Below are 16,749 nucleotides of genomic sequence, written 5' to 3' on the forward strand. Positions count from 1 at the left end.
TTTTCATGTGGCTACACTGGCCGATCGGATTGCATTGGGGGACAGTGATACCGACGACGACGACGACAACGACGACAACGACAGAGCGGTGGTGGTGGTGGTGGTGGCGGCGATGGTGGTGGTGGTATGGTTAGTGGTGGCAGTGACGACACGGCGACGACAACGACGACGACGGTGACAGTGGTGGTAGTAGTAGTAGTAGCAGTAGCAGCGGCGGTAGTAGTGATAGTGGTAGTGGTGGTAGGAATAAAACTGATGGTTTGGTAGGTCGAGGATCGGGCCCGAGAGACAGCCCTGTGTACACACACACACACACACACACACACACACACACATCGTTGCGTCGTGACGTGCGCGAGTACTGGCGTGCATTCTGCGTTCTCGTCGGGTGCTGCGCTCGTCACAGGGCTGGCGTGACGTGCGCGAGCGGCTAGAGCACGCTGTGCGTTTGGGCCAGTTTGGGCGCTGTGGAGGCTCACGTAGGACGACATCCGCGGCAGAGCCGTCGGGGACGCTCGCGAGTGCACGGTGGAATAATAATACGTCCGGCCGCGTGCGACGGACGGCGCGTTACGTCGCGTACGGAGTAAACATCGCGTCGCCGAGACGAGGCGACGTGGAGAGCAGGCGGAAGAGAGAGACGGGCAGGGAGAGAAAGGACGGGCGGCAATCACACTCACGCACGTACGCACGCACGCACGCACGCAGAGCGGTGATTTCGTGTCCGTACGAAGGGAGCTCGCTCGCCGCTTCGGTTCGGTTACGCTCGGCGTTCGCTCGCGTCCTCCCACGCGGCGAGCGCGAGGCACTACCGGGTCTTCTTCGCGGAGGATTAACGCACATCGTCCTGCCCTGCCGCCCACCGTCCCCCTCGGGCGACGTTAAACGGACGGACGGTGCGGTTACGTGCGACGGCAATAACAACAACGACGACGGCAGCAGCGACGACGACGACGACGACGACGACGACGACGACGACGACGGCGGCGGCAGCGGCAGCGGCCGCGACGGCCGCGACGGCGGCGACGGCGGCGGCGGCGGCGACGACGGCAACGTCGTCGCGCAACGTTCTATGGAAGAGGGAGGGCCGGCCAGCTGAAGGAGCTGAGGAAGAGGAAGGCAACAGGGTCCGGTATCGGGCTGGTGGTCTCAGGAGACGACGTCGCCGACGACAGTCGTGCGAGGGCGAGGGCAAGGGCAAAGGCGGCAACGGCAACGGCAACGACAACGGCGGCGGCGACAAGAAGATGGCTTATCCGTCCGAGTGCAGCGTACTGTCGTATGTGGTCGCGCGACAGATCGACGACAAGGTCGATTACTGCAAGAGCCTGATGAATGCCAGATTCGAGAACTCTGAGAATCTCTACAGGAAGGACCTGCTGTCCCATTACGGATGCGTCAACGCGATCGAGTTCTCGAATCAGGGCGATCTGCTCGTCTCCGGTGAGTCCGCGAACTTCTCGCGGACGTGTCGTTCTTTCGTCGGCTCGAGGGAGGACCCGCTGTAGAAGTTTTCTTCTATTTTTCTCTCTCTCTCTCTCTCTCTCTCTCTCTTTCTATCTCGCTCTTGCGGGAGGGGGGTGGCTCTACCTCCGGCTCCGTTTGACCGACACGTCGCGACGTGATTCGCGTTTAGGGCTAAGATGAATCGTCGCTGCCGCACGTGTGTATAATTTTTAGATAGTAACTTCTATTTTTAGTTTTTTGTGGTTTCTCTCTTGGTTACATATCGAAAGTTCGAGCGCTTTAAATGTCTCTTCCCCGACGGCGGGAGTGATTTTATGGCTGATTGATCGCACGGCTGATATTAAGCGTGCACTTGTTCCTGTTTTTTTGTTCTCCTTTTTATTTTGTCATCCCCTCGCGACACAGTGCCCGTTGATTTCGAACAAACTCAACGGAAATATCGACCTCCTCGCATCGCATGAATTATTGTTCTGCAGTTTTTCGCGCGACCTGCGGCGGTGCTGTGAATAATGAGCGCTTTAACGAGGCATGCTTCTTAAATATATAGCATAGTGTAGTCACGGACTAACGATCGGTGTGATATTCGTTATCGAGAAGATAATGATGTTAGTAAACAGCCGTTGCTTTCACGGATTAAACGTGCCCCGACGTCAGATTGTCAGAATGGGCATCTTTTATTCGCGCGGTGTCCTGCCAACGGGGAAACTCGACTTGCGAGACTCGCGTTCTAAAAGTAGACGAATCATATTCGTTTGTGACGCTATTTCCACAGGTGGCGATGACAGAAGAGTCCTATTGTGGAAAGTGGAGCAGGCGATACGAGGTGTGGGCAAGCCCACCGTGATGAAAGCTCAACACGTTAGCAATATATTTTGTCTCGGTTACGACAGCAGCAAGACCAAGATATTTTCCGCGGGTAACGACGACCAGGTTATAGTCCACGATTTGGGAACGTAAGGCACTGCTTCTCACAGCGGCACACTGGAGACGCGTCTTCATGAACATGACAACCCCGTTTCCATGTTGCAGGAGCGATGTGCTCAACTTCTTCCTACACGAGAAGCCTGTCTACGGTCTGTCCATCCATCCGCACAATGACAACGTCTTTGCTAGCGCCTGCGACGACGGCAGAGTCCTGATTTACGACATACGCGGCTCTAGCACCACGGAGACGTTCTGCTTGGCGCAGTACAAAACCGCTTTTCACTCCGTCATGTTCAACCCCGTGGACCCCAGAATGCTCGCCACCGCCAATGCCAAGGAAGGTGTCAGTATGTGGGACGTGCGAAAACCTTTGGAGTAAGTAAAGGGGCGCTCGCCAACTTTCCTCTCTCAGCCCGGAAGGCGCGTCTTGATTGGTTTGAGAGCTGTTAATCGTCACCTTACGCCTCCTTTCCTCCTCACAGGCCTGTGTTACGCTATGGAAGCGAGACTCCGGCGCAGAGCTGTATGAATGTCAGATTCAACGCTTTGGGTAACCGGTTGCTGGCCCTACGGAGAAGACTGCCGCCGGTCCTCTACGCGGTCGACTCGCCCACACACTTGTGTGAATTCGATCACCCGGGCTACTACAATAGTTGCACCATGAAGTCGTGCTGCTTCGCCGGAGACAACGACGAATACGTGCTTTCTGGCGAGTGTTCCATAGAAATAAGAGAAAAGAAGAAACAGCGGGGGGGGGGAGATACGTGACTCTCAGTCCCCGTGAAAGGTCCGCGTTATTTTACACGTTGAATTTGCAGGTTCCGATGACTTTAATCTGTACATGTGGAAGATCCCGTCGACGGAGGTGAAATGGGTGGAATCCGCTCACATGGTGCTGCATGGTCACAGATCGATCGTCAATCAAGTGCGGTACAACCAGGCGAGTTGCATCTTCGCGTCGTCCGGTGTGGAGAAGATCATCAAGATCTGGAGTCCGTTTCCGCTCGGGGCTGGGAGTTTAGGAGGACTGAAGGTTCGTTATCGCGCGTGGCTTATGTAACATTCTACGATAAGATGCAACTTAGAAGCCGAAGAATGTCGGAACTGACGTCATCGCGTGTCTTTTTCTCCAGAGGGACGCTGGCAAGCAGGAGAAACAGCGACGAGTGTACACGCACGACGAGTACATCGAATTGGTCTTGCGCAGCGGCCAGTTTATGACGCACGACTATAGCCACCAGTCGACCCGGGAAGATTCGCGGATGATGGCCTTCTTCGACTCCCTCGTGCAGCGCGAGATCGAAGGCTGGAGCTCCGAGGATGGGCCGACAGCGCCGCAAACTCCTAACGGCGAGCCCGAAATCAACCCGGTAACCGGGCAGCCGTACAGCGAGTCGGATTTCGACGGTACAGCTCATAACTTTGAACAAGCAGGAGCAACTCGGACGCATATTTGTACAGGATGTCCGGGGTCTTTTGGAAACGAAAAATTGTGAAGATTAATTATCTGATCGAACTGAGAAGAAAAGTCAAATACCATTTTGCAAAAATTACAATGGTTATTAAGTTATTAATGATCATATGTGAATAGTTATTAAGTTATTAATGATGAAAATGACCACATCTAGAGGTTCTTTTAATTGATAACTTGAAAATTTGCTTACTTATTTGCAGATGATAAAGGACTTTTTTGTTCAGAATGACCTAATCTACAATTATATGACGCCTAGCAACAGGTTCAAGATTCAGGATTCAAAGTTCAATATACTTATACCTTGCTAGACACAATAACCACAATCATGTGATTATAGATTAGGTCATCGTGAATAAACAAGTCCTTTACCATTTTGCAAATAAGTACGCAAATTTTCAACCGATTAAAAGAACCTTTTGATGCGGTCATTTTCAATCATCGATATAACTTTATAACTATTGCGAATTTTGCAAAATGGTGCATGACTCTTCTTCTCAGTTTGATTAATCTTCACAATTTTTTGTTTCCAAACAATTCCGGACACCTTGTATAATTTTCTGCTTCATAATTTTTTTCACACATCATTGATTTTCTCTCTCTCTCTCTCTCTTCAACGATCAAATGAAGCAATGGATACTTACTTACTTTTGTAGCCGACTCCACGGCATCGGAAGCCGGCGTAGCTCCCGAGCGACCGCTGGGGTCGCCGAATCGTATAACTCGACTCATCGCGGCTCGCAGGGAGAAGCTCATGCGGCTAGCCACGACGGACTGCGGCACGACGACGTGCAACAATTCGACAAACACGGCCGAACGTTCCGCTTCGTGTTCCGCCAGTGAAGGGGACAGTGCGCGCGCGAAATGCAGATCCAAATCCAGATCGAAGCTGAAGGGCGTGAAGAGAAAACACGCCAGGATATCCGGCAGGAGAAGCAGAACGAGGAGAAAGTGTACCGTGTTAAAAATCAATAGTGACTCGGATAGTGATGACGAACAACCTGTTGATGTCGCTCAACCTAGCACGAGTTCCGGTGTGATTTCCCGTAGATCGCGATACGTCGCCAACACAATCGAGAATGACGTGAAACACGCGAGTTACAACAGCAGCACTACCAGCAGCACCAGTAGCAGCAGCAGCAGCAGCAGCAGCAGTAGCAGCAGCAACAACAGCAGCGGCGGCAGCAGCAGCAGCAGCAGCAGTAGCAACAACAATAGCAGCAGCAACAGCAGCAGCAGCAGCAGCAGCAGTAACAGCAGCAGCAGTAGTTCCGAGGACATCGACGTCCCCGCGAAACGAAAACATTCTAAAACCGACTCAGACACATCCGCGAAGGCGCACAGAAGGAAGCACCGGGGCAAGTGTAAAAACAATTGCCGCAGCGAGAGCTCCGGCAAAAAGTCGTGCAAGCGAGCCAAGTTCGACGAGGACACGGAGGAGGAGTGGTTCGGCTGGAGGAACGGTGCTAGTGCCGGCAAGGCGCGCGAGGACGGACCGTCGACGCCGACCAAGAAACCGCTTCAAGTTCCTTGTTCCCCCGACAGCGGTATCAAGTCGGGAGTCTCCACGGGGGAGAAGAGTAGCGGACAAACGCGTAAGGAACGGGATGCGGACAGTTCCGACCATGAGCAAAAGCTCAAGAGTTTCGAGTGTTTCCGTAAGAAGGTGGACGTGGCGAGGAGGAGCTATCGCAATCGATCCGCCGCCGCCGCCGCCACCGCCACCACCACCACCACCACTACCACCACCACCACCACCACCGCCGCGCCACCAACCCAGACGATCTCCACCACGTCCGAGACAACCGACTCTTCCGATTGAGCTCCCAGAACGACGTCGCTCCTCGCAACTCTGCCACCCTCCGACTCGCACCCCCTTCCTTCCCTTTGTACATAATGTATCTGTGATTCCTTGAAGTATATTTTTATAACACTAAGTTGGGTTACACGCGCGAATATGCGGTCGATCGTTTTTCTACCTTGTTTTAGACACCTTGTCGTCCGTATCTCCCGATCCGACGTGCATGTACTGTGTTTTCTTCCTTCCCCCTTGCCCCCCCCTCATCCGACCCTTATGTCCTCCTGGCTCACCCTCTTCGCGCGGTTTCTGAGAGATTCGTCAGGATCGTTCTCGATGTTTATAATTTCCTTTCGTGACACGGTCGGCAAATTGAGAGTCGTAAAAGCAAGCATCTCGAATCACACTGGTTGCAGCCAGTACGGCCGGCGATTCGATCGATCCCACGCCGGTCACTGGTTAGATTAAAAAAAAAAAAGAAAAGAAAAAAAGCAAAATTACTGATGTGTGGTACCGCTCTTGTATCTCTCGTCCCCGATGCCATTATTATCGGCTGTCAAGCTTGATTAATCTAGGAGAGTTCGATTATATTATTGCTGAAGACGGACGTTTTTTCGGATCTGGCCATTAAATCGCATGTAATCGAGATCCTCGGTGAAAACGTCGCCGCGATGCGAGCAAGTAGACGCGGATTGTTAACGCGCCGCGTTAGCTTAAATATTGCGACTCGGCTAATGTGTATTGTTGAGCATGGTTTGTGCGAGACGGAAAGTAATAAAATAATAAATTGGTATACATTTTTTTCCTATGCGTTGAACGTTGAGGAATTATTGTAACTATATATTACATTATTTAATTTTGCATTTATATACATCTTTATTAACTGATTAAGAATAAACGAGAGAAAAGGAAAAAAAAAACACGAGGCGAGCTTTTCTGTGCGATCTCTCTTGTTCTCTCTTTTTCTTGCTTTTCTTTCTTCTCTTTCTTTCGTTGCGATCTTCCTCTCGTTCCACGACTCGGCGTGCGATCGCCGGGACGGAGTCTGTCCGTCTGCTCTTCGGCGCACGGTGAACATGGAGAGTGGACTTGGATTCGCGTAAACGATATTGCTGCGGTATCTGGATCTACCACATCCTGCGGTGAGATATTTCCTCCTCTTCGGAGGAAGCTTCCGCTTGGGCGCGACTTCGCGCCACACGGCCACGTAGATCTCCTCAGGAGGTGATCACCCTAAAATGTTAAGCGCGCGTACGAATTCGCCGGTGTGCTCGCACATACGCACCTTCGTCCTGCTGCTGATGATCCTGCGGTGCAATCCGTCAGCGTACAACGTGGACTCGCGCAATGTCCTGATATTCAGCGATCCTGTGCGCGTGTCGCCGCAACGACGCGGCAGTTACTTCGGCTTCTCCGTAGCTCTGTACGCGGGTGCGGGCGGTCCGCTGTTGCTCGCGGGGGCGCCGCGGGCCAACTCCACGGCGACGCGGCGCGTCAACGAGCCGGGGACAGTTTTCACGTGCGCGATGTCCGGTGTGTGCAAGGAATGGCTGCTCGACAGCTCCAAGAACGGTGTATTCCCTCGCGACAAACGGATCGTGCAAGTCAAGGACAATGCATGGATCGGCGCGAGCATCGCTGTGGAGAACAAGACAGCGGCCAGGGTTGTGGTGCGTCGTTGTTCATCTCCCAAGTACCGATTGACTCCACGCGGTAAATTGTACAGTTCGGGATAATCGCGCTCACCCGGCCACCTTCCTTTTCCTTGCCGAATCGCTCGTGTCGATTTCCTCACGGAGAAGGTCCGATTGTCGAGAGGAGTACTTCAGCGTACTTCGAGCATTAACCCTTTGTTGCATGTGTTTTTTTCTAGCGAATATGTAATTTTGTGAAACTTGTTACTCGGAGATTTTCAGGGTCGCTGAATACAAATCCAGTGTGAAAAATACGAAATTCAAAATGGCAGATCCAATGTGGCGGACGAAATTTTCAAAATCAGCCGAATCAGCTTGAAATTTGTTGCTTAAGGGTGCTCGAGGTTGCTAATTACAAATTCGTTATCGAAAATTCGAAATGCCAGAACCATGACGGATGTTTGCGGCAAGGTTCGGCTGATACCGGTCAGCTGGTTGCCCGGTTCTCAAGCGCAGTCAGTTTGTTTCATTTCTATAATTATGTTCGCCATGTGAGATCCGTCATTTTGAATTTTGTATTTTTCACATCGGATTCGTATTCATCGACTTCAAAAACCCCCGAGTAACGAGTTTCAAGCGAATTCGACTGATTTTGAAAATTCCGTCCGCCGTATTGGGTTCGCCATTTTGAATTTTGTATTTTTCACACCGGATTTGTATTCAGCGACCCCAGAAACCCGCAGATAATGGTTTTGGAATATATACGTTATTGCTTAAAATTTCATGCAAACGAATTTATTCTCTAAGAATGACAGTTTTGTTCAGTATATGCTTATTAATAATAAGTTACTTGTTTGAACTGACTCTAAAAGTTGATGTATTAGTTAGAGGAACATTTTAGTAGTCCAGCAATACCAAATATGTGTGTAAAGAGATATGTGAAGAATTTCAATTATTGGAGAAACAAGCTTGAACAAGCTAGGTGGCATTCTGAGAGGACCGCTATGCAGCAAAGGGTTAAGCTACCCGCGCCAGTTGAATTGTCAGCACTCGGATAACGAAGGAAAGTTCCTCCTTGCTTCGTTTCTCGCTTTAAGCAAACCTTGACTTCGACTTGTCAGCGGGAGCGCCCACGATTTTACGGTTCTCTCGAAACTTTTGTGCAACAGCCAAGCACAAGCGCTCGTTCATTATTCAACGAGCAGTTTCGTTTGAATAGGTTTGCGGGCCTCGGTGGAAAGTGAGCACCCATTACATGCAAGGTATTTGCTACGGGACGTTGGCCAGCGGAGCCGACGCGTTCGACAGAGAAGCGAAGAGGCATTGGCTACCAGTTTTCAACGCCACCAGACAAAGAAAGCTCAGCGACGAAACATCCCACTATAACTACGCGTTTGCCCAAGTCGGCTTTTCCTTACACATGAAGTCGTGGGGCAACAGTGCGGACATCGCGCTGGGTGGCCCCGGCGTGTTCGCCTGGACAGGCGATACGGTACTGATTACCGCTGCGTTCAACGAAACGCGTTCGCGCACGATCATTCCCTTAGTCGCCGGAAGGACAGAGCATCATTATTTTCGCGATTATTTCGGTAATTCTTATCTCACTTCTTACGTTTCTTGTCTCGCTATACCCAGGTGGCACAAACGTCCCGAGGTCGTCTTGAAGGCACCGTCTTCGGGGTACGTTCCAGGCGATATGGGATATCTTGTGCTATCTGGGTAAAAAGTCAGTGAAGACTTCATGTATGAGACTCAGGACTGGTCTTTGTTCTTCCTTCAACTTAGACCAAGACAGACGTATGACTTAACTATCAGTTAACTTAGTTCCAAGAAGTTGGAACAACCGGCCCTAATAAAGGTAGGTCCAGACTTGTGTCGCATCATCATATCGTATCATGATCGCGTATCGTAACGGGTATCGTAAGTATAAGCGGGATACTGCATCGTATCTGCATATCAAGGTGATAGGAAGATACGATTCGACTACTTGGAGTCAGTATTTTATTTTTAGTTTTCTACCTAGCATGCGTTCGTATCTTTAGTTCCGCGTTACCTCCCGCAGAGATAATGCCTCTTTCTCAACTCAGTTAACTGCTGCTAGCTACATTTTTCTTCATTATTTATTGAAGAAGAAAGGAAGGAAGCGCGATGGTGACACACACGTCTGGACCTGGTTTACGGCATCCCGTTCACATTTGGCCGATCGTAATACGCAATTATGATACGATACGGTGATGCGACACAAGTCTGGGCTCACTTTTAGAGGAGAATTACACACTTCGATGTCTCTCTTCAGCGACCGAGGGACTCTATGTACTTGCACATACGGTGACTTTTCAGGATACGCCATAACAGCGGGCGCTTATTTCAAAAAGGATGACATTCTGTACGCGGCCGGCGCAGCGAAGGGCGCCGCTTTGCTCGGGAAAGTCCTCGTTTTTACCTTTCCTACGACGGAAATGGAATACATATCGGTAAAAGCGAAGCTAGAGAGCAAACAAATCGGGGAGTACTTCGGTGCCGCTCTAACGTCGTGCGACGTCAACAACGACGGCAAAGATGAACTGATCGTCGGTGCACCGTATTGGGCTGAAGAACTGGACGAAGGCCGTGTCTATATCTTCACAACGCAACACAGCGTGCGTATCGATATATATCGAGCAGCAAACACGGAGTCACGCAGATTTGCCGAGGAATATCTCAGAATGACGATAATGAAATCAGTTGCATAGTCATCTCTCTTATCGAACATTCGGTTCTTCGACGTTCACTTCCTCAGCGTCTCCGCGCGCTGCTATTTATTTATACCTCTGAGGCGTTTCTCAATTCTAGATTCTAGAAGTGGGAACCGTTAACGTCACACAAATGCTTCAAGGTGCCAGACAGACAAACTCATCGGACTGCTTTATTCGGCACTTGGAGGCATTTGTAATGTCGCACGGGTCGTCCTCTAGATTTACCTTAGACTCTAAATTGATCGTTGCATTCAAAGTCCAGATTTCCCCGAAGAGACTTTCTCTCAGCGCGACAAAGTCGACTCGCTTCCGAGGGGTTTGTCGAGATGTTTCTCCCGGTGAATCTCGCATTTCTCCGTTACGAGACGTTAAAAGCTGAAGCGTCGTGCTTTACATGCAGGCGAATTTCAAGCTGCTGACTAAGATCGACGGCAAGGTCGCCGGCGGTAGATTCGGGTCCGCCTTGATGTGCCTGGGTGACGTCGATTACGACGGCTACGGTGATTTCGCCGTGGGTGCGCCGTACGAAGAGGAGAGCGGCGGCGCGGTGTACATATACCACGGGAACTTGGACGGCGTCTTCAGGAGGTACAGCCAGCGACTGGTCGGCTCGGATTACTCGCTGCCGATGCGCGGCTTCGGCATCTCCATCTCAGAGCCTCGCGACATCAATGGCGACAGGTACCCTGACTTCGCCGTGGGCGCCTACCTGTCCGAGAAAGTCGTTCTGCTGAGGACCGTGCCGGTGGTCACGGTGAACGTGACGCTGGAGCACCTGCGAAAGATCAGACTGCTGAGGAACACGACGTCCTTCGTGATCGACGTGCAGGTATACTACGAGGGCGCATACGTACCTGAGAGTCTGAGTAAGTCTGCGACCGAGCTTTCTTTTCGATTTCTTTTCGACGAGAATGCGAGTACGAGTTACTCAAATTAATTTATGAATTCCAATGCAGCTTGAAGGTTATACCGCATATTCGAATACTCGTGAGCATCTCAACCCGCTTCTTCAGGAATAGCAGCAGCGAGAAAGCTTTCAACGTGAAAGCTTGCTTCTTTCCCTGAAGAAGTGGTCTAAGTACTCACGAAACGTCTGAGCTCGTTACCGTCGTTGCAGGAATCGTCAAGGTCTTGAGGATCGACCAGACGCACGGCAGAGTCGCGTATCGCGGGCAAAGCAATCATAATGGGATCTACAGGATACCAGACGTCCTTCACAGGAATAGTATCTCGCACAGTTCATTCGAGATGTACTTTATGGTACGCGAAAACGTACATGTCCTCGTGCATGTCGACACAATCGGCATTGAATGGAATTTATATCTTCATATAATCGTGCTTCAGGGAGAGGTACAAGACATACTGAATCCGCTCGAGGTATCCGTGTCTGTGGAGCTAGAAGACGATTTCTCCGTGAAGGTTAAGAACTCTTCGTGGAGAGACGCGCACTGCATATCCTGCGTCATGATAAACAAATTCCTATCGAAGACCGAGGATCTCATGAAGCTGCCGTTCGCCGTGGACTGTGGCGACGATGAAATATGCGTGGCCGACCTGAACGTAACGTTGTCCACCGACCTGCAGCCGAACAACAGCTACGTCATTGGCTCCTCGTCGACCATCTCGCTGCGCGTCGACGCTCGCAACCGCGGCGAGGCGGCGTATCAGACCAAGGTGACCATCGCCATCGAGGTCTTGTCGTTGGCGAGTATCCCGTCCGAGTGCACGGAGAACTCGCGCACGAGCAACACCCAGCTCGTGGTGGTCTGCGAGATCGGCAATCCTCTGAGAACGAATGTACGATCATCTACCGTTCGGAAAGACCGTCCGACCGGCGGAGAAAGAGACTCATCAGCCGGTGCTTTTGTAGAAATCGTTGATGCTGCAGCTGGACACGAGCATGGTGACGTACGACGTGCGGCAGGCGGTGATACAGGCGAACATCAGCACCCACAGCACCGAGTCGACGCCGAGCGACAACAGCCACGCCACCAGCGTGTACTTCGATGTGGATATGGACATAGCGATCGTCGGGTTGGTACAGATTTCTACGCACTCTCGTCGTGGCGGATCCGATGCTGCAAGGTCTCTCGCGCGATCGCGTTGGATCTCATCGTTGTCCTCGTTTCAGCAAAGCGCAGGTGAGTTCGTACTCGTACTCACGCGAGAACAAGGAGATACCGCTGGACAATGTGAGGTTCCAACACTTCTACGAGGTCCAGCGATTCGGCGTCAGTCCGATCGAAGAGGTCGCCTTGACCTTGAGGATCCCGACGCACTGGCGGCGCCACAGAATCGGCGACATCACAGTCGCCAATATCGAGAGCATCGTCGGCACGATGGACGGGTCGGCGTTTCATTGCGGTGACTTCAATCGCACCGATGCGCCGTTCACCGAGGGCGATCTGAAAATCGCATCTGCCGCATTCGTGCTCGAGTCGCCGCGGTTCGTGGCGGACGACAGCAGGCACGTCAACTCCAGCAACGAGTACTCGTCGTTGGACCTGCCGTCTGCGAACAGAACGTTGTATATTAATTGCACGAACGAGGCGGTAAGGTGCGAGCAGGTCAGCTGCAAAGTCGGACCGTTCGCGAGCACGTTGTCCGTGGCGAAGCTGCTGGTCACGTTGGATCTGCAAGTACCGAATTTTCACGGCAAGTAAAACATTACGCGGCGTCAACGCTGTGTGTAATGCGATACGCAGGAGGGTAAGATGGATACGAGATGGAGCGGAGTGAAACGTTTCGCGCGAGACTAACTTGATCTTTATTCTCAACTTTGCAGCCGCTTTGATGAAGGACAAGGACATCGTGTTTTTCGTGTCCGAAGGTAACGTCGCCATAACGCAGCCGTACAATATTACCCAGCGAAACGGTCATAAGCCGGACGCCGCCCTGGTCGCTACAACGTTTCTGGGCTCGCCGATAGCTGAGCGCATAGCTGTGTGGATATTAGTGCTTTCGATCGCGTTAGGTATCGTACTGCTGCTACTGCTAATACTGGCTTTAATCAAGATCGGATTCTTCAACAGGAAGAAGAAGATGGAGCTCGAAGCGTTGAAGGCTGAAACTGACGTATGTTTGGCGTTCTCGCAATCTTCCGCAAATGAGAATTTCGGTTGTTATTACAATTAGGTGTCAACCGCACTAAACTGTAATTCGGGTTTCAGAAAAAATATAACGTGGTACTGGAAACGACGTCCTCGACAGAAGTTCTTGATCACGACTGAAAACGCGTACGTAGGATAATCTCGACTTGGCGCGTTGCAATTGATAAAAGAGCCCACTCGAGATATACATAAAGATATATTTTCTTCAATATAAATAATAAATGTAATAAATAATAATTATCCATCTGCAATTTAAATATATAAGGCATTTGTATGTATCCATCTCTCTCTCTCTCTCTCTCTCTCTCTCTCTTTATAAGGCCACATTCTCGTATAAAATAAAGTATTTTTATAAAAATATAATAAATCTTAAAAAATATCAACTTTGTGTCGCTACAAGTGTATAGCTGTCGACTGTATTCTTTTATGGAAGGCTTCCTAAAAAGCGGAGTATAATCGATTCCCGTCCTGATTTTTATCTAAGATATGCAACAACCCTCAAAATCCTTAAAAGCACTTTCGGATCGAGCTTATAATCTATTAAAATATCAACCGTATAACATTATATTTTACTGTACGATGATATTCATACATATAATTCGAGAGAATTCGCATTTCGTACAGCTGCTGATGCGACTTAAGATCTGTTGTTGCCGAGAGGCAAATAAGCGCGTCGCGCTATTTCAATAAATGAGATTCTCAACGTGGACTTCGTTTCGAAGCAACAAGAGAGCACAGTAGCGTCGTCAATTTGCGTGTACTTGCGGCCCGCGACTCCCCACGTTCTTGACGCGTTTAATCGTCCAGTCCAAGCCCCTTCGAAATCTCGTCCGCGCTTAATTTATGCCCGCCGGAAGCCGGTGGAGTGTTCGGACGCGGGGCTGGTTTTGGAGGCGCCGGCGGCTCGTAACTCGGAGGCGGTGGCCCGTAACTCGGAGGCGGTGGTCCGTAATTCGGTGGTGGTGGTCCGGAGGGATAGTCATCGTGAGATTTCTACGCGTATGAGAACAATTTGCAAGATATTAGAAAAATTATTTTATAATTTTACATGTCGCTCGAGCTGAAAATAGATCCAAGTGATTCGCTTACATCTTTTCCACGTTTGCTCAGACCATCCAAAGCTGAACTGAACAAAGAGGAACCAATCGCGGATCCTATGTCCGATATAAGATTCGACCCGCCTGAACCTTGGCCGTATCCACCAGACGATGGATAACCACCGTATCCTCCTGAAGGCTGATATCCTCCTGAAGGCTGATATCCTCCTGAGGGTTGTTGATGACCACCGCCGCCAAGAACACCACCTAGTATGGATCCGAGCGTTCCGCCTAGGCCTCCATCGCTGCCGGATGGCTGGCTAGAATACGTTGGTTGTTGAGGTGCTCCACCAGCACCAGCACCACCTGATACAAAAGAACATAAACGTCACACACAGACGTCGCGCACACAAATGGGGAATAAATTGCTCTCTAGCTAGTTATGGTATCAAGCATGTATCTTAGGCAGATGATCATCTGCTATTTATCTTGTGTGAGAAACATTCCCGTCCTTGGCAATAATTCCAATGGGATGATGTCATCCGACCAGTCACGCTGGCGCTTGATTATAGATTTTCTGACTTAAACGAATTCCTGAATCACGACATGTATCTATTTGCGGAGAGTTACTATTATCTACTATGATATGTTTCAGTTTCAATTGTCTCGCTGAATCGTGAATGTATGTATGTGCGCTCGATCGTATCATGCACAGTATTTTTGAGAAATATAAGTTATAAATATAGTATGTACCCAACGCTCCAAGAATAGATCCCAATACACCTCCGCCACCTGATTCCTGGGGAGGATAGCCTTGTTGTGCGTGCGTGTTGCTGTGCAGGGCGTTGCTCGCCAGGCTGCTGGCTAGGGCCATCCCGAGAGATCCTAAGTTTCCCAAACCACCTTCGCTCTCTGTCTTCGACTTGGTAGCGTCCGATTTCTCGTGATCCTTTTCGTCAGTCTCTTCTTTCTTCTTCTGCAAGTAATGCATTAATTAATTAAAAATTGCACTAATGTATCATATCATATCATAACGTATGGCAATAGCTTTCAGTTTTTTTTTTTTACATTTAGCGCGTGCATAGCTGCCGCTACTCCTCCAGCTGCTACTAATCCGCCTAACGCTAATCCAACTTTGTCTAAACAGCCTCCAAAGGCATCTTCTTCCTCTGCTTTCTCGTGACCAGGCTGATATCCATAAGCTCTTGATGGATTATAGCCATTAGGACCGCCGTAGGCATCGGGAGGAGGACCATAGCCGACTGGAGGAGCAGGTCCATATCCACCCTGAGGTCCTAATGTCGGGTATAATCCACCTGGTGCTAGAGGAATAGAACTCCAGATGATTCATCAAGTCAATGTACTCAAAAAGACATTCTATATAAAATCCAAAATATGTTATATTAAAAAGAAATGTGGTTTCTTACGTGGTGGTCCAAAATTGGCAGCTGGTATATCTGATGTTGCAGCAGGAGACTTTGATGCATCTAGTTTTATTTGCTCATAAATGATTGAGTGTATCTCCACATCACCATCAATCACCAGATGGGTAACTTTAATGAATGGCAATCGATGAGCAAACTCTGCAAAGTGGTTGCTATTTATAGCTATCTTGTAGCAGTGATAATCGCACAGGATCAACATCTCAAATTCCTGGCCTGGATAAATCCACACTGGGCCAGCATTCTCTTCTATGCCCCAGTTCATAGACTCTATATGATTTCGGGTAATGAAGCCTTCAGAAAAGCGTGGAGACACATGAATGGCTATATCATCTCTTGGATTTAATGACGGCCCAAGCTGATAATTGACAGCGAATCTGACAGCATCAGGAGGTACTTTGCCTTGTATTTTCACCATCGTACCTGCTCTTAGGCCTCCTTCCACCTCTCCCACATACGGAATTGCCTATTACAAATAGTGAAGAAATTGCAAATGTCAAACTGTAGGTAAATAATTTCATAAAAATAGCAACAAAAGAGATTTTAATCTTGTGCGTAGTATAACTTTGAATGCTGCTTACATTCAAGTACATACTTTCTAAACAACACAATTGAATAATGAGAAATGCTAATAGCTCGTAATCAATTCATAAATTTTAATAAGTTAAATTATACTCGAGTACACGCCCGTCGATTCAGTTCACAACGATGAGCATCACGGGCACAAGCTTGTGCTTTAATGTGAATTTATCTAATAGTCAAGTACCAACAGATTATGATCCGCATCTCGAAAGACGCAGAAGCATCAGCAATGCGGGTTTGTTGCGGATCAATGAAGATCCTATTAATGCGCAAAGCAGTCGACACGAGTACTTACCGGATTTGACACCGGGGAATTGGCCATTTTCGCTTCAGCTACCCGGTTTTACGTCGACGTTGTGGGATGTTGCTCGAAGAACTTGAGCCGCACGCAATTACGTCGCTGCGCACACGAAGACGACCCGCGCCTCCGTTCTCAAAGCACTTCCAGCACTTCTATTTACAGTGCTGACGTTTACCCGAGCATGAAGTATGCTCTACAGCACGGAATATATGCCGATAGCTGTGGCAGGGATGTGACGCAACGCTGCA

At 49.6% G+C, this 16,749-nt stretch overlaps 3 protein-coding genes across 3 annotated transcripts; 2 read left to right on the top strand and 1 right to left on the bottom strand.

The window, feature by feature from the left end:
- Nucleotides 1-844: 844 nt before the first annotated feature.
- Nucleotides 845-6,511, top strand: LOC105180884 (DDB1- and CUL4-associated factor 5). The gene is made up of 7 exons (XM_025306960.1): nt 845-1,443; nt 2,240-2,420; nt 2,497-2,766; nt 2,874-3,100; nt 3,210-3,424; nt 3,525-3,798; nt 4,519-6,511. Exons 1-7 carry the CDS (start codon nt 1,248-1,250, stop codon nt 5,682-5,684), a joined length of 2,529 nt encoding a protein of 842 aa, XP_025162745.1. The 5' UTR covers nt 845-1,247; the 3' UTR covers nt 5,685-6,511.
- Nucleotides 6,512-6,864: 353 nt separating this feature from the next.
- LOC105180869 (integrin alpha-8) lies at nt 6,865-13,617 on the top strand. Its single transcript, XM_011137195.3, has 10 exons — nt 6,865-7,330; nt 8,514-8,883; nt 9,635-9,933; nt 10,430-10,895; nt 11,147-11,289; nt 11,374-11,826; nt 11,900-12,063; nt 12,161-12,684; nt 12,815-13,104; nt 13,200-13,617. Exons 1-10 carry the CDS (start codon nt 6,899-6,901, stop codon nt 13,257-13,259), a joined length of 3,201 nt encoding a protein of 1,066 aa, XP_011135497.1. The 5' UTR covers nt 6,865-6,898; the 3' UTR covers nt 13,260-13,617.
- Nucleotides 13,553-16,701, bottom strand: LOC105180858 (uncharacterized PE-PGRS family protein PE_PGRS54). The gene is made up of 6 exons (XM_011137183.3): nt 16,496-16,701; nt 15,604-16,084; nt 15,245-15,498; nt 14,930-15,152; nt 14,229-14,542; nt 13,553-14,132 (listed from the first exon to the last, which is right to left on the bottom strand). Exons 1-6 carry the CDS (start codon nt 16,520-16,522, stop codon nt 13,935-13,937), a joined length of 1,497 nt encoding a protein of 498 aa, XP_011135485.1. The 5' UTR covers nt 16,523-16,701; the 3' UTR covers nt 13,553-13,934.
- Nucleotides 16,702-16,749: the final 48 nt, after the last annotated feature.

Source organism: Harpegnathos saltator, unplaced genomic scaffold (genome assembly GCF_003227715.2).
Source record: "Harpegnathos saltator strain DR-91 unplaced genomic scaffold, Hsal_v8.6 scaffold82, whole genome shotgun sequence".
NCBI lineage: Eukaryota > Metazoa > Arthropoda > Insecta > Hymenoptera > Formicidae > Harpegnathos > Harpegnathos saltator.

Bases quoted from the DNA above. Each gene is read 5' to 3' on its own strand.
- LOC105180869 (XM_011137195.3), top strand. From the start codon at position 6,899: ATGTTAAGCGCGCGTACGAATTCGCCGGTGTGCTCGCACATACGCACC. The intron at 12,064-12,160 runs GTTGGTACAGAT...TCCTCGTTTCAG, and splicing joins ATGGACATAGCGATCGTCGG to CAAAGCGCAGGTGAGTTCGT. The intron at 12,685-12,814 runs GCAAGTAAAACA...TCAACTTTGCAG, and splicing joins GCAAGTACCGAATTTTCACG to CCGCTTTGATGAAGGACAAG.
- LOC105180858 (XM_011137183.3), bottom strand. From the start codon at position 16,522: ATGGCCAATTCCCCGGTGTCAAATCCG. The intron at 16,085-16,495 runs GTAAGTACTCGT...TATTTGTAATAG, and splicing joins ATTCCCCGGTGTCAAATCCG to GCAATTCCGTATGTGGGAGA. The intron at 15,499-15,603 runs GTAAGAAACCAC...CTATTCCTCTAG, and splicing joins TGCCAATTTTGGACCACCAC to CACCAGGTGGATTATACCCG.
- LOC105180884 (XM_025306960.1), top strand. From the start codon at position 1,248: ATGGCTTATCCGTCCGAGTGCAGCGTACTGTCGTATGTGGTCGCGCGA. The intron at 2,421-2,496 runs GTAAGGCACTGC...TCCATGTTGCAG, and splicing joins ATAGTCCACGATTTGGGAAC to GAGCGATGTGCTCAACTTCT. The intron at 3,799-4,518 runs GTACAGCTCATA...TTACTTTTGTAG, and splicing joins CAGCGAGTCGGATTTCGACG to CCGACTCCACGGCATCGGAA.